At 47.9% G+C, this 16,108-nt stretch overlaps 1 protein-coding gene across 1 annotated transcript in view; it reads left to right on the forward strand.

The window, feature by feature from the left end:
- PTPRC (protein tyrosine phosphatase, receptor type C) overlaps positions 1–16,108 on the forward strand; it is a 91,722-nt gene that overhangs the window by 36,358 nt on the left and 39,256 nt on the right. Inside the window, exons 2-5 of the mRNA XM_011367310.1 lie at positions 7,932–7,961; positions 11,296–11,505; positions 13,441–13,591; positions 14,190–14,251. Of these exons, the coding sequence (XP_011365612.1) occupies positions 7,932–7,961; positions 11,296–11,505; positions 13,441–13,591; positions 14,190–14,251 (453 nt within the window). The remainder of the gene's footprint in view (positions 1–7,931; positions 7,962–11,295; positions 11,506–13,440; positions 13,592–14,189; positions 14,252–16,108) is intronic.

Raw genomic sequence — 16,108 nt, forward strand, 5'->3', positions numbered from 1 at the left:
CCGGACTATGCTCCTACCCTGCCCTACCGAAGGGCTGCAAACACCTACGCTTACTCAGGGCTTCACCCGATGCAAAAGCTGCTGCTGTCTTTAGTCCACCTTAAGAGTTAGGTATTTATCCCTGGATTTAGATAAATGAAGAAACACACAGACATTTAATGTGAGCTTAAACCCATCCTGAGAAGTGTTTTGAAAGTATCTTCACCAACAGTTCTGGACCCCTTTCCCCGCCACGCTCAGCCTTAGAGCTGTGACAAGGGCCAGCGCACAGAGTGCCACCCACAGGCCTCGCACCCACGGAGCCAGAGCTGCAGAGGCGGAGCCTGGCACCTGTGCTCTGTTTTAATCTGGTTAGTTTTTATTTTTAATCTGAGGCACCGCCAAGATGAACACGAACCTTGATTTTGTATGTATTAGTACTATGATACTATCGATTCTCTCTCTCTTTTCTGTCTCTCTCTCTTTCTCTCTCTCCCTCTCTCCCTCTCTCTCTCTCTCTCTCTCTCTGTATCTGTAAGTACATCACAAAACTGAAACAAACCGGAACCGTGAGCTGTTTCTGAAGAACACAGCTCCACAGTCCTCATGCGTCATGGCAGTGTTTACAGTCTGCCCGTGGAAAAACGGGTTCGTGGCAAAACCTTTTGGGAGCTTTGGGGTTAAAGGAAGCTACATAGATTTCTCTTTGCCTTTAATACATTAACATACTTTATAAGATCTCCCCGAGGGACATGTGGCATGAAATACTTCTGAAACAAATTTGACCGTGGGACATTTGAGGACACGCGAATCTAAATCAAAGACCTCAGAGGAGCCGTCATTACACAGGAAGTGATCATCTGTTTTGTTTTGTTTTTTTTTTTCCCCATGACTTATAGATAAATAGGTTAAGATAGAAAATAAGGCTGAGTCGTCAATCTTTTATAGATGGCTATCTTGCCTTTATTTATTTATTTATTTTTTGTTATTTGTTCCCTTGATCAACATGGCTGAACTTGATAACATGATGTTTTAAACCAAACAGGAAAGACCTAGAAATACATGTCTAGTGGTAGAGGTAGTGTGTGTGCACACCCGTGGGGGGTGAATGAGAATGTTTGTGATGCTGCACAGGACAAATCTGGAGAGGCAGACGGCTAGATACAACTGCAATATTTAAAAATAAATTCTTTACTTTCACTCCGCCCCGAGGCCCTGTGCATGTCCCTTTTTCATCCTCACTTTTGGATTCTGATATCTTTCTTCCTTATATTTTTCTTCCAATGTGTGTGTGGAAAGTTTAAGTAGCATCGTAACGTCTATAGGGAAGAAAGAACAATCCTTTGCCCCCATCCGACTCCCCGGTCTCAATCCCCTCCTTCTAGAAGCAAACGCACAACTTTAGGACAGTTCTCCACCTTTAAAAGGCACGTGCTGTTGTACCATCGTTTCCCTTCCTCGGAGATCGTAGCCAGTGTCTGTCAACTTCCTCTCTTGACCTTGAAGTGCTGCTCTTTGTAGCCACCGTTCTTTGTCAGTGGACGCCATGTCGTCTCATCTCTGAAGACGTGAAGCAGTTGGTTTTGGGGTTTCTCCTTGTTGTGTGTCTCTCTCTCGGGCTCTTTCTTGTCAGAGGCTTTGGTCTGGTGTTTCTTGGGTGTCCATTAGTATTTAAGGTGTGGTGTCTTAAACAGATATGCTGAAAGGTACCCCGAAATTCTGTGGGAGCTGGTGGGGCTTGTAGGCCATGGGCCCAACTGCTCTGCGTGGAGTCGGAAAGGCGTGTAAGCTCATTGACTCTTAGTCCCCTTATCTGTCAGGGGAAATACATGTCAATGGATTAAAATCCTATGTTTCTGTATGCGTCAGAACTCTGAAAACATCTTCTGGTGGTGAGCGGGAACTGTTTTACTCATGGAATTCTGGGCATTGTCACAGGATAACCAACATTTTAACAAAAAGGACAGGGAAGTTATTAGGAGACAGACTCTCCTTCACGGTAACGTGTGAAGGAGTGTGATTGTGCACCATTTACTAAATTCCTCCAAGTCTCAGTTTCATTCCCTATAAAATAGGAAAGATCATCGCTATCTCGTTGGCCCGTGGGGATGCTCAAACGCAAAAAGAGAAGCAGAGAGATTTACGCAGCGTCTGGTACATAACGAAGCTCTTGCTAGCATTATTATATAGTCATTATTAAATCTATGATGTTATATCAGTATTATCATTATTATATTATAACCAGTGTGCCATTATAATGATATAGAAATATCACATTATCGTTATTATAGATTATAATGCTAATCTAATTATAATAATTAGATTATAATTATTATATAAGGGAGGGAAGAAAAGACTGTTTTCTGGGCCTCTCTGAAATCCACATACTATCTTGTCACTTGCAAGAGTGTTCACTCCGTAACAACGTTCGAATTTGATGTGATTTGCTCAGTTTGCTGTCTGTGGACCTTCTCCGGTCTGCAGAGTCAGTAAAAGTACAACTTTTAATTTATTTATGTGTTGTGTGATTAGCCTGCCTTGCAAATCGGAGGAAGACCGTGCATATCTGTTTCTGGCCGTTTTTGGTCTTACTTTGCTTGCTCCGTTTTGCACGGCCCGCGTCTCTGCAGAGGCCAGACACGCACCCCCCACCCTCGAACCTGCCCCCGCGCGTTTGACGCAGCTGCTGCGAATAAGCGCTGGTTGCTTCTGTTCCGTTTCGCCCTCCGTCCTTCTGCTCTTCCTAGATTCGTCGAACCCGACATGTTCAAATCTCTTTGGAGATGCGATGGCATTCCGTTCCTTCCTCGGGGGTGAGGTGGGAGCGGGCGGCATTTCAAGCTCTTTTGAAATGTCGCTTTCACTCCACTGATTCCTAGTTGTTGTTTTTTTTTTCTGAAAACTCTGATGGGGAACTTCGGGGTGTGACTTCAAGGTGACTTTGCATTGTGATCACTTAAACGTTTTGAGTTTTTAAAGAAACATATCGAGAAAGGTAAATTCAGGAACAATGTACGTGTTAGGATAACATGGCTTGGAAGAGCGCGCGTTTTTTATCTGCGTCTTCGCGCTGGGTGTGGGTAAAAAACCCGGCTCCCCTGCCCTGGCGGTTCTCAGCAGGGCTCTGGCAGGAAGAGTTTGCTGGTAAATGCTTTAAAGATTTTTGGTGCTATGGTGCCCCCTACTGGAATATTGCTAAATATTTCTTTGTCTAAATAAAAACCCAAGCGTTTTCGTTAAAAAAAGAAAGAAAAAAAAGTAGATGACACAGTCCCCAGTAAAGCAAAAGAATGACCCATAAAAACACAAAGCGCATTACTGTGTCCTGCTTCACTACAGTCATCTGATGTGTTTATAGGATGTAAGGAAAGGCTCACTGCAGCTCAGACTTTTAGGAAAACCAAAGCCTGTTCTTTCCTGTCAGCCGCATGTTTTTCCTGACGTGTTTTCCTCACCCGGCATCGTGCGTGTGGAACGTTTACCTATGTCGCGGTGCTGTCGCTGTTAGCACAATCTCCTACTATTCCCTATGATTCCACTAGCGGGATACGGTTGCTTTTAAGTGATGCACGGAGTCAGAGATCAAAGAGTACAGGGCTGCCCGCCTACATCCGACTCGAGTTCTTCCTGCACTGGCCAAGCAGGTCACTCTGTGACCATACACCGCAGCCAGACGGGTAGGTCGTGACATCGTCACACAGTCACACGACCGATGGGATCGGGTCTTCTCGTCGAGAGGAAGATTCAGCGCGGTCTCTGCTAGCTGTGATTGTGGGAAGGACGTGATGCAGTCTGCATCCGAGAACTGTGGGGAGCAGGCACCCGGAGTCGGGGTCGAAGGAGCATCACGAAACGTGGGAACGACATGACCGGCTACTGAGGACATCTGCTGGTGGAGCCTCTGCCAAGTAGCTAAGAAACCTCACCTGTCCTCCAGCTCGTCTCCCGTGTGACAGGGTCTCTGTGCAATGCGTCAGTGTACTGCTTACCTTTAGGTGACAGCATTAGATCATGTGTGGGGAGAGGTTGGAAATCTCCTTGAGATAGTAGTTGGATTTTTAACGAGGCTGTTACATGGACGTTGCCTCTATCTGTGTTCCTACTTCGAGATTTGTAGTTAAATGGTTTGGTATTTAAACAAGCCATTAACATTTTTTTAAATTATGTCATCTAGTGGGTGCGGCTCATGGAAATAAAGTGTCCTTTCAAGTGGCATTGCTGCAATACCTAAACATTTTCTTAAGGACATTCTCTTAAATGAAGGAGTACCCCGATAATTTCCGTGTGACTCGTCGCGTTGGCTAAAAGTTTTTACAGAGACTGAAAATCTGCTGAGAGAGGTCTCTGGCAATTTGAGTTTTACAGTGATGCCGAAGGCTTGGAATTTTTTTCCAGAAAAAATAAAGGCTGTGTGTGTGTGAGAGAGAGAGAGGGATACTCTCTAAAGAAGCTGAAATGAGGAGGGAAGGCGAAGAAACGGAGAGAGACGGACTCTGGCGACCTCGTTTGTGCCGCCGAGTGCAGCAGTGACTAAAGCCAGAAGTGCTCTCGGATGTTTTAGTTACAGGAGCCAGCGGACGGCTTTTGGCAGAAGTCATTTCGGTCGGATAATTTCGCCTGTTATTTTCAAGCAAAAAAAAAAAAAAGTCTCACGCGACACTCCCTGATGGTCGCAAGTTCTCACTTCCCATTCATTCCTCCGTCCGCTGCGATCTGTCGTCCAGCCTGGGCCGGCCCCCGAGAGCTCTGTCCCTAAGTTCCCCTCCGCGTCTGCTGGAAATCCCCTTGTCCTTTCTGGAGAATTAGAAAACGTTAGGCAGTCTCCCTTTTTCCGAAACCACCTTATCCCTCGAATTTCTTCATTTTGCTTTTTTTTTACTGTTTTCCTTCCGGCCTCTCTGCGTGTAATTCTCTCCCTCTTTCCTCAAATCTTAAAACTGATCACGGTCGGGGCATCACCCTCTTCTTAGTCTCTAAATCGACGTTCTCTTCCGTGGAGTTTCATCCACGGTCGAGGTTTTGATGGTCATGCACATGCCAGCAGTTTCCACGTGTCTGCGTCCCGTCTAAGTCCTCCTTGAACTCCAGACGCACACGCCAAACGTTCTCCCAGACGCCCTCACCCAAACGTCCGGAGCTGCAAGCGCCGTCTCCTCCGCAGACCCGGCTTCCTCTTGTCCCATGTGCCCCAAATTCTCCTGTGTCCTTACGTCAAATCAGCTGGTAGGTTTCTCCTCTATATTCATTGATCCGATGGCTTCCATCACTTTGAAAAAAAAGTTGGATCTCCTTCTCATGGCCTGGAGGGCTTGTTCCGGCCTCTTCTGCCCTAGCCGTCATCATCAGATCTGTTGGATTTTTCCCTCGCGTTTACTCTTTGGCTCAAAATCATACGACATTACTTACCGAGCACCTGTCAGAGGCCTGGTTCTAGGCTACAGAGCTGCAGCCGCTCTGACCTGCTTCCCCGCCTCGTGTGATGCTCGCTGGTCTCAGGGAGAAGGAACTTTGCTTATTAGTTGGAATCAAGTACATCTGCGACCTAAACGTCTTCACAGACTGCTGGAGATATAAGTAGATCTCACGGATTATCAGCTTTTCACGGGGAAAGGACCTGGCCTTATCGTAACCGAACCCAGCACCGAACAGCATGCCAGCCAAACAAGGAATATTTCTCCAACCTAATGGAATCAAATGAACTTATTTGCGGTTCTAAGGAATTAGGTGTTTTTATTGAGAAAGGGCATAGCGAAATAGTTTTAAATATTTAAAAGCTCACATAGTCCTTGGACAAAGAGGAGACAGGTATTATATAAGAAATGCTCATACACGCAAACCAACTGAAATGTTTCGAATGTGGCAGTGAGCGGAGATCTTCACACTGTGGCAATAGTCTAAAATTGTCACTATTATGAGGGTTATTTTTCTTTTCACTTAAAACACAAGAGCTGTGAGTTACTGCTACACTGATATTTTTTCTTATTATTTCCCTTGCAAATCAACACAATTCTAAGAACTTAATTTAGAAGGAAATAAGAATAGATAAGGGGAGAAGGAAAACTATTAATGGAAAAATGAAAATGTTATTTTATATAAAACAGAAAGATAAAAGCTCACTAAACAAAAGGTGGGACAAAAATATAAATAATGTAAATTTTAAAAAGTGCTTAAATATGAATGATTAAGAAAAAGTAGAGAGAAAATGAGAAAATGAGATATTATATATATTTTAATAATATGTATTTTATTACACACTTATATATAACATATAAATATATATCACATATAAAATACAAAAAGAACTAAACCAAGAAATGTCCATACAAATACTGGGCTATAACCCTCTGATGGGGAAAAAAAAACTTTTCAGATCAGTTCGTCCTCAGAAAATAAAATCTCAGGCCATTTTGATCGCGATGAAAAGGTATCTTAAATACTAGTCAATTCGTTCTTCCATCTGAAACCTAATTCTCTCTCATAACGTCAGCCGACTGTTATTCGGGAAAGAGGCTCGTGATCCATTTAACAGACATTTGCCACCACGGGGGATGAAAACGCGTCTCCGTCCTCGGCAGACGGGGTGCAGTCCCCATGACCCCACTGGAACCGGCCGCCCCGCGCTCCCACAGACACAGACGATCCGCCCCGTCAGCCTCGCCCCTCTCACCGCGGACTCCAATCGTTTCTTCTCGGAACGGCCTCTCCTCTTCCTCTTGTTGGCTTCGGCTTTCCTCCGACCTAGAAAGTTAGGCCACCTTGGCCGGTCTTCTCCTTAAACATCACTCAACTCTAGGATCGGTCCTGGGTGCCCCTCTTTTGTGTCACGTGGGGGTCCCCTTCAGCTTTAGAGCTGCAGAACCCATCTGCGTGGAGTTCTACGGCCTCAGCCCGGAATCAAGTACATCTGTGACCTAAACATCTTCGTCCAAACGCCGCTGACGTTTCTACACGGGAGGCCCGAGTATATTGCATTTTCCTCTGCCACCTGTTTCCTTTCTTCTTTGGCTCAGTGGAAGCTTCGTGAGCTCCTCACTGCGACTCACCAGGGTGTTGCAATGTCGACCCAAACGTTCTCTTACTACCCGTTCTCTGCCTCCTTCACTTCCGAAGATTTAGAGCGCTTCGGTGACCACCTCCTAAGAGTCTCGGGGGTTTTTCCCCCTGGTACCATCTTCCTCATGTGCAGCACCATCTTTCTCATCTGCCTTCTCCAGTTCTCCCGTCTCCCGCTTTGCCTTCTGATAACCTATTTTCATTTCACGACTAGCTTGACCTAAACTCGAAAAGCTTTTCTATGACACCTGCTCTTACGCATCTCCCTCCAATGGCCACCTGCAGCCTCGGAGACAATCCCAACTTACCATTCCTCTAGGACTAAGCTATCTGTTTTCAATCTTCGAAGTCACAGCTTAAATGTACCCGAGAGACTCTCTCTAACGCCACCTCCACCAGCCAGCCACCAACCCTGGCAGTCTAAATCAGGTGACCCTCCTCTATGCTTCTCTAGCATACTCTGTCTCATCTGCCATCACGGTCTATGGCTTTTAAAAAATTATTATTGTATAGCTAACACCTCGTAGGTAGGTGTTCAATAGATAATCATTATCTACATAAACGATGCCTTTGGGGAAAACTTTCCAAAAGTCTTTCCAGAGTCTTTCGTGGGTTTGGAATGAACTCCAACAGCTCTCTTCTATCCTATTATTTTTCTTATTTAACCTGAGAATTAGAAAACTAATAGCATAGTTTTGACACACGTGGGCTTTGTGAACTTGACATCGAGAGAAGAAATATATAGTTTCATTGTGGTAAAAGGGACTAAAAATTGAAAATTGTCACTTTGCTCGTGCCAACTGACAGAGATGCTGTGTATGTATAAATCTAATCCATGTTTACATATGTGTAGGAAATTCGAAAGTTTCTGAGAGATGTTTGTTTTCGTTTTTTTGCAGGAGATAATACAACACCCCTTTCCACTTCTGGTAAGAATTAATATTTGCATTTTATATATTTTATCTTTTGTTGCTAAGTTTATATATTTAATGTTGATAAAATCTTCTATTATCTAGTGAAATCATTTTGTAAGGATAAACTTTGTAATTATGAATTGTTCTTGACATTTGCTTGTTCTTAACATTTCTGCTTGTGAGATATAAAGTTTGATAGCTACCTGAACATATTATTATTTATCTATGGATTATTGTATATAAATTATAGCTGTTCTTAAATGACAGTAAGCCAAATGGCAGGATTCCAATCTCTTTTTAAATTTTAACACTATAAATAAATCAATTTAAGTTAGATCAAAAAACTTTATAGTTAAAAATGAGTTAAGGAATTATGTGAGGAAGTACAGAGAATTTTAAACATTTATGTGCACATATACATACATATACGCATATACACCTATATATCTTCCTTCGAGAGAAAAGCTTTGAGACTAAGATATTTTGTAATAATTATTTCCAAATTCTACTGTCACAATTGTACTCAGTCTTAACAAATATCCTAGTCCTGAGATAAATTTAGACAATAAATTCATACATAATATATGCAAAATAAGAGAGAAAAACTAGGCTGCATCTGGTTAAAAATAAATTACATCGCTTAAATGTTATTGTTATTGAAAGTGTATTATTAATTTCCTGATTAATCATAGGGTTGACAGTACACATTAAGAAGGTAAGTAAAGCCATTAAGACGATGCTGATTTAATAATTATAATGCACAGTTCTAATGAGGCACATTCAAAACACTCTGAGAACTGGATTATTAAAGGAATCATTTTAATACGTAAATGAAAATGCATTACTATGCAAATAGTAACAAAACACTCCTGGATCTGCATAAGAAGCATATTCTCTCACTTTTTTTTTTTAAAGAAGATCTAATATTAGAACTTTATAGTTTTATAGTGCAGCAGAGAGGTTTTGTAAATCTATGGAAGTCATTACTACAGAGGAGATTGTGACCGGCTTATGCCATTTACACACATACGACGACTCAGCAACTCTACCTTTCACGGAAGAGTGAGCGTATCTCAGCCACAGACCCCGGCTGTTTCCGCAGGAAGGGGGCTGGGAAAGGGATGGAGAGGGGAGAATTCAAAATGTTCGATGACTCACTGCCTTCTTGAGTGTCCATGCTCTCTGCACTGACTCTGTTATAACGAGCCCCCAGTGATGAAACCAGGTACGTTAAAATCGTGCCCCAAAATGCAAACGAGAACGGTCTCTCCTACAAGAATATAATCAGTAAAAACCAGTGGTGTCTCCAAAGCGGGGCACAGGGACAGTGTAGAATTGGCGATGGAAGGAAGTGTGTTTTCTAATCCTAAATCACATTCTGATTTATGGAACTTTGCAATGGGCACTGAGCTTCGGATGTGTGCAGGAGTATGGAGGCTTCTGGGTAGAAGCCACGTTTAAGAATGTTAGTCGTCGACATAGGGTAGCGTTATCGCGTGAGGCGTTTGGAGTGATCTTCCTTCTCGTCTCTGTAATTCAAATCTGACGAAAGACTGGGAGTGGGTGAGAAAGAGACCACTAGAACCCCGACGACACCAAAGTCAGTTTAACCTCAAACGAGCGAACTATCGGTCGAGTCTATAACGATGACGGTCGACGAATGGCATTGGGTAGAACCGTAAGGTCCTCCCTCCCTCCCTGCCATCCTCTCTCCCTCCCCCGTCTTCCTCCCGTCTTTCCCCACCCTCTACCCCACCCTTTTTTAATTCAACACGGAGCAGGCGAGAGAATGCTCAAGTCAGACCGAAGATTTTACCGAAGACAGGACGTCGCCACTTGCCTATTAGTTGGATATGCTGGCAAGTAATTATGGGTGGACGTTTGTTAGAGAAAATATTTATTTGTGAGTTATTAGGTTGTGAAATTTTAGGAATTGAAGTTTTCCTTTCAGGAAATAACATACAACAACGGTACGATCACTTTGGGTCTCTGTCACCACCGAACAACAGTTCTGCAATATTTCGTGTGCGCTGGCGCTGGGACGGTCCGCTTAGTCCGGGAGGTTTTTATACGGTTTTGGCACAAACGGATTTCGCGTTGTTTCTGACACTCACGGATGGAGCCGGGTCTTCTTCGCATCATTTCTGCTCTGCTTCCCTCGTTCCCTATTCAGTAATCTCTCATTTTTGTTCTAAATTCTTTCCTGCCTCGTCGCGGCCACTTGTTTGTCTGTTTCTCGCATTTTCTTCTTCTTCCCACGTCTGTGCCATTCTCTCTTACCCAATCTGTTGACCCGAATTTATAAAAATACTTGTGTGATATAACTCGATTTCTGTTAATTCAATCTTGCACAATGTAAATTTTGCCATTCATAGAAATACATGATACACATGGAAAATTCAGGAAAACTGTACCTCTCTAATCCCAATATCCACAGATCACAATAGGCTTTTTGTCTCTTAGCAAACAACTTTGGCGTGGTTTCCATTTCTTCTGTACAGAAATACACTTTCTAAAGAGACAGCACCGAACAAAATTCAAGGCCTCTCATGCACGGTGCTAAATCGCCCCGCAGGAAGCCACCGCGTCCGCACGTTCGTTGTCGGCTGGGCCTGTTTCCACTTCAACGCCACCTGCTCACGTTAATCTCCTTTCTAAAGAATCGAAGCTGTGGAAAGCGTTGTTTCCACATCTCGGCTGTGCTCCTTTGCTATCGTGCAGTTGCAAACGTTCTCGCAGACGCGGGCCGCGTGTGTGTCCGTCTGCGGGCTTCGTTTCCCAGTCAGTCTTCCGCCAGCCTCCGCTTGGTTCGAATTTGATTTATCGACGAAATTGATGTGCATCTGGAGCTTCTGCCTTTCGCTGTTCCTCCTGGAACCCGTGGTCCTTCTACTCCCCTTCCCGCTCTACCTGCCTCTGCCCTTTCTGCATGGGCATCTTTGACGGTTTCTTGCCTTGTGCTTCATCCTTCCCGACCCTCTGGCTTAGGACGGGCCGGGATCCGGCTGTCGAAGGAGAGGCAGGAGCAGCCGCTTTCAGCTGCGTTTCTTGGTGTTTCTCTCTGGCCACCGCACTGCGGCTGCCGTTCCCAGGTCCACCTATTACATCTACACGTCCGTGTGCAGCTCTATCTGTGTATATGTTTGTGTGTGGACGTGTAGACGCACTGACAAATCTATACGCACCCCAGACACATCTGAACACTGTGTGCGGACACACGCGCGTGTACACCCGTGTGTCACGTACGCACCGGAGCGACTGGCGGTTACGAAGCGCGGGTGAGGACGCGTGTCGCTGTGTGAGTCGCAGGCTGACTTTCTCCTTCTTCTGTCTCTCACGAACATAACAGGACCGAACGCAGCAGAAAAGTCCAGTGCTTGGTCTCCAGGTGTCCTCTTACCTGCTCGCACCACTCCATCCTCACCCGCAAGCATCTCTGAACGAGAAAGCGACTCCTCAGAGCCCACGCCGCCCCCGAGTCCAGGCGCGCCCTCCGCAGAGGCGCCCCCGCAGCCCCCGGAGAATGCTAGGAGTCCTGAGGTGACGGGGTGGCACCGAGGTGCGAACCGAAGGGGCTCAGGGAACCTGGTCTCTGACGTCACCAGGACAGTTTGCCGTTAAATTGTGTGCTCGGTTTCTCTGTATGTGATTTTATGAAAGTGTCTAAAAGGCAGGACATCTAGGTGTTTGTGGGATGTGGCCTGACTCGTGTAGTGAGTACGTGTTGGTAGGGGGCAGGACGAAGGAGAGAAGCCCCCCCCTCCCCCACACCTCCCCCCCACACACACGGTAAATCGCCGGAACTTTCTCTGGTCTCCGCCCGCTGGTGTCCCGGTGCCTGATCACCTGGGATTTGCGGGGCCGGATGGGTGGGACAGGGCGGAGCACCGTCTCTGGGCCCTGTCACACCCCCCGCTGTGACCCCGGAGCACAAGCCCTCTGTTCACTTCCAGATTCTCAGCATCGGAAAATGATCACAGGTGGACCCTTTATCGTTTTGAAAATCCACGCTGAGGATTAATAATCCAGCTTCGTTATTTGAATTTCTCCCAGGGATATTTATTTTCATCATTTTTTAAAAAAACTAACGAGTCGAGGCTGGGAGTCCTAGTGGCGTGGAGTAAGGCCACGTGGCCACCTTCACGGGAAATGTCAGAGAGCCCGGGAGGGGCTTTGGCCGGGGACGACGGTGGAAGGTCACTCGTCCCATGTTTCATTCGGGGTGGCCGGCGCATTGGGGACATAAATCACCGTCGTGAGGGGTCTCCGTGTCTCTTCTGAAACAACGTGCTGGTGGCCGCTCTCTGAGGCCAGCGGGTTTATCGGCTGTGATCGGAACAGTCACCCCATGTGTCTAGCACAGTTCCCGTAGCGGTGACAGGCCCGGACATTTAGTCTTTATCCCGTCACGTTGCTGCCGTGGCAGAGTCGCCCTGGGAACCACCTGATCCCCACAAGCATTTGGGTTCCGTGCCCAGAGCCTTTAGAGCAGCAGCGTGAGGGCGAAGGGGCTGGTGGCCAGCAGCACGCTTCCTGCTAAACGCGCTGATGGACGGCAACGTCACACAGAGGTCTGCGTTCAGATTCCCACATCTCCCTTCACACACACACACACACACACACACACACACACACACACACACACACGTGCACACACATGCACACATGTGTGCACATGCACTCACATGCATGCGCACATGCACACACGCATGTGTGCACACACCTGCACACACATGTGTGCTCGCGCACATGCACGCACACACATGCACACATGTGCACATGCGTGCACACGCGAACACATGCACATGCATGCACACACATGCCCCCCCACACGCACACATGCACACACACACACCTATGCACACACGCACACACACGCAATGAAATACTATCTCCCCAAATCCCACTCCCTAAAGACGCACGTTAGGCGTGGCGGTGTGCCCTCCACACTCCGGGCACGTAATTCTGTGAGTGTCTGCGCACGAGAGTGCAACTGTTTCCACACATCTTTTCTGACCCTAGATGTTATCAATCTTTTGACAGTTAAAAATATTTCATTTTGATTTCCACATGGAAAATTTTCCGAATGCCCGTGCGCACACGCGTCGGTCAGAACAGTATCTGTTCCCCTTCGGTCCATTTTGCTATTTCTTCTTTCCTTTGTGCTGTAAAGAGACTTTTGAGTTCGAGGGGTTCTTTTCTTATTCGGCCTTCAAAAGATGTCCCCACTTTCCGTTTGTCACGTCGATGGAGAATTCAAAAAAGCTCACAGCGACTCGCGGCCCAGAGGCCGCCTGGACACACGCGCGTCGGTGGCTGCGTCCAGCCCAGGGAGCCGCCTCCTGCCAGGCGGACGTAAGCATCGGAATAGACAGGGTCATCTCGGGGTTTGGTAAACGGTCACGGAACTTCGTCCCTTGTGACCTCCTCGGATCTGCATTTTCCAGCTGCGGCAGGAAGGTATTGATGGGCCCATCTCACTTTCTCGCCGCAGGTGTGACTCCAACCTTGCCGCCTCACGTCCCCACGCACGCAGACTCGCAGACACCCGCTGCCGGACTTGACCCTCAGACTCCCGGCGGCCAGGCTCCCCTTCCCTCACTCACCCCCGCACCGCGCGGGAAGGAGACACCAGGTTTGCAAACGCTTTAGGCTTCCGCGAGCTCAGAGGCGCGGGACGGCTGTCCGTGCTCGGGACTGGCGAGGGGCATCCGACCGCCTGTTCGTGCGATGGATTCGAAATGTCCTGCGCCCGGGGTCCCCTTAGTCTGTGCGGCCACGTAGCAGAGGTCCTTGTGACAGGGGACATGGGCTAAAAAAAAAAAAAAATAAGGAATTAGGAGAAAACAGAAAAACTCCGTTCAGGAGGAAACAGTTCTTCGAGGTCCTCTGTGCGTTTCTTTTGATCAAGGCGAGTATCACAGTGCAGTGAAAACACCATTTTGCTAGGAATGAAGAATAGTGTACATGGTCCTTCACTTAAACGCCTCCTTCCTATAAACCCAGCAGTGAACAATAACTGACCCCTATCATCACGGAGAAATTACGGCCACAACTAATTTGCTTTTTGAAAGAATGAGAAAAAGGAAATGAAGGCTCGTGCCCCCCGTACAGACACCGAGGCGTCCCCAGCCTCTCTGCATTTATAAAAACGGCAAAGGGTCCCGCCCCGGTCTTTCCAAAACCAGTGTCTAAATCACTTCTTGGTGCCCATTTTTTTTTCTTTCCAATCCCAAAATACAGGCACATTTGCCAGATTACAAAGCCCCACAGCCACGTAGGTAAATTTAGCGACCTGAGCGCCCGTAAGCGGAAGGCTTGAGCGGCAGGCCGTGGACCCCCGCGAGGTGGCTGCGCGTTGAGTCCGAATCCAGCAGGGGCGTCAAGCACGTCCAGTAGTATCGTTATGATTTCTAAGTAGTAAAATTGTTACCTTGGCATAAAAAAGTTATCCCGGGCAATCCACACACTCCAGTCAGCTGGGCACAGAGCTGTCCTCACAGCCCGCCTCATCCCGCCCGTTCTGGTTGCCATGGAAACCGCAGCCTAAAAGATTTGGAGCTTCTGGCACATGGGCAGATTCAGAAACCGTGGCTGGGACAGCACTGCGAAATCCCTAGAGAGCGCTGGTCCGTGGGGCCTGGGTGTCGCTTTGTCCTAAGCGAGGGAGTCTCTGCCTCGCAGTAGCTAATTCCATTCACTAAAAACCCGTTAGGATGAATTCACCTCACTAAACTGGTAAATGCCCCCCTAAGCCACCTCGGAGATGAGTTACACAAGGGACATTTTCAAATGAAGCAGGAAGGTAGGGAATTTGGGGAGGGGGCGGGGGGCCCTCGGAGCAGCATCGGGGGAGGGGCTCCTGTGGGAAGGGAGCAGAAGGGGATGAGGAGGAAGAAGGCTGACGAGCCTTCGCAGAGGCCAGTTCTGTGTCTGCACGTTTGGTAAAGGACGCAGAGCCTCCTATGCTTTGCCTTGTCCCGCGGCACCCCTGCCCTGGGACTCAGAGCTGAAGAGGGGGTGCACGTTGTTCCTTTTCTTCCGGTTTATTAAATGTGGGGCGTTAGTATCTTTTGAAGACAGAGCTGAGAACTCAGACTCCAAATTTCGAAAGGTGCCTTTTCAGTTCTGATGGGGGGGGGGGCGTGTGACCTTGAGGATGTGACCGGAGGGTTCTTGCCTGCGGACTTCAAGGTCGTTTTCAGAACAGGCACGCCCTGTGTCCCCTGTCAAAACCCCAAGGACCTGACTGCAAACAAAGTCAAGTTTTCCCTGAACTGATGACCGTGACGTCACGTGACGGCGATCATGAACTTAACCAAACATGTGCACGGTGCGGGCTGACTCGTAGACTTGTCGCGTTTGCCCTGACAGCCAGCCCCGTGCTCGCTGTCCCAATGTGCACACACTGGTTACTCGAGCTGGAATTCTGGGTGTGAGGCCCGGGAAGTGGGGGAGACCAGTGCTTCGCAGCTTGGCAATGACAAGTCTTAACCAAGCCCAGTGCGCGGTCTCTGCGGCCACCACACTGCACTCTACGCCGATCGGCTCACGTGCGGGGGGGACGTGAGGGAGGGACGTGGATCCTCTGTGGCTCTAAACCTCCCTGAGCTTCCTGGCCAGAGGAGTCCACGCAGCGAAAGGAGACTTGTCACCTCCCTCTGGGACCCCGAGCTCAGCAGCTACACGGGCAGGAGCCCGCCCAGCTCTGTTTTAAGGCACTTAGAAGCAGCCACCTGCACCGGGGACCCGTCCCCAGAGAGCTGCACCCAAGGGAGGCACTCAGCACGTGGCAGGTTTCGCTTCCTCCGGTGACATTCAGATCTCCACTGCCATCCTGGGGGGCGGGGTCTCGGCACCAGCAAGCAGGACCCCACCCTGTCACTGGGTGCCTTTTTGACACCGCAGGCTGCCCGAGCTGTCTCCCGAGGTCCCCGGTTCTTTTCGGAGTTGGGCTCCGACGACAAGGCTGCCTAGGTTTCTCCTCGTCACCCTTCGGCCCGCCTCTCCCTCAAGCCCAGCTGTCGTGCGCAGTTTTGCAGAAAGCAGAGGGATTCGGTTGTCTGCTGCTCGGCTGAGCCTCAATAACCCTGTTTTCGGTGGCTGTCTGGCCACTGGGCCGTGTGGCAGGGCCGAGCGACCGTGCCGACGGCCTTTCTGAT

Source organism: Pteropus vampyrus, unplaced genomic scaffold (genome assembly GCF_000151845.1).
Source record: "Pteropus vampyrus isolate Shadow unplaced genomic scaffold, Pvam_2.0 Scaffold131, whole genome shotgun sequence".
Taxonomy (NCBI): domain Eukaryota; kingdom Metazoa; phylum Chordata; class Mammalia; order Chiroptera; family Pteropodidae; genus Pteropus; species Pteropus vampyrus.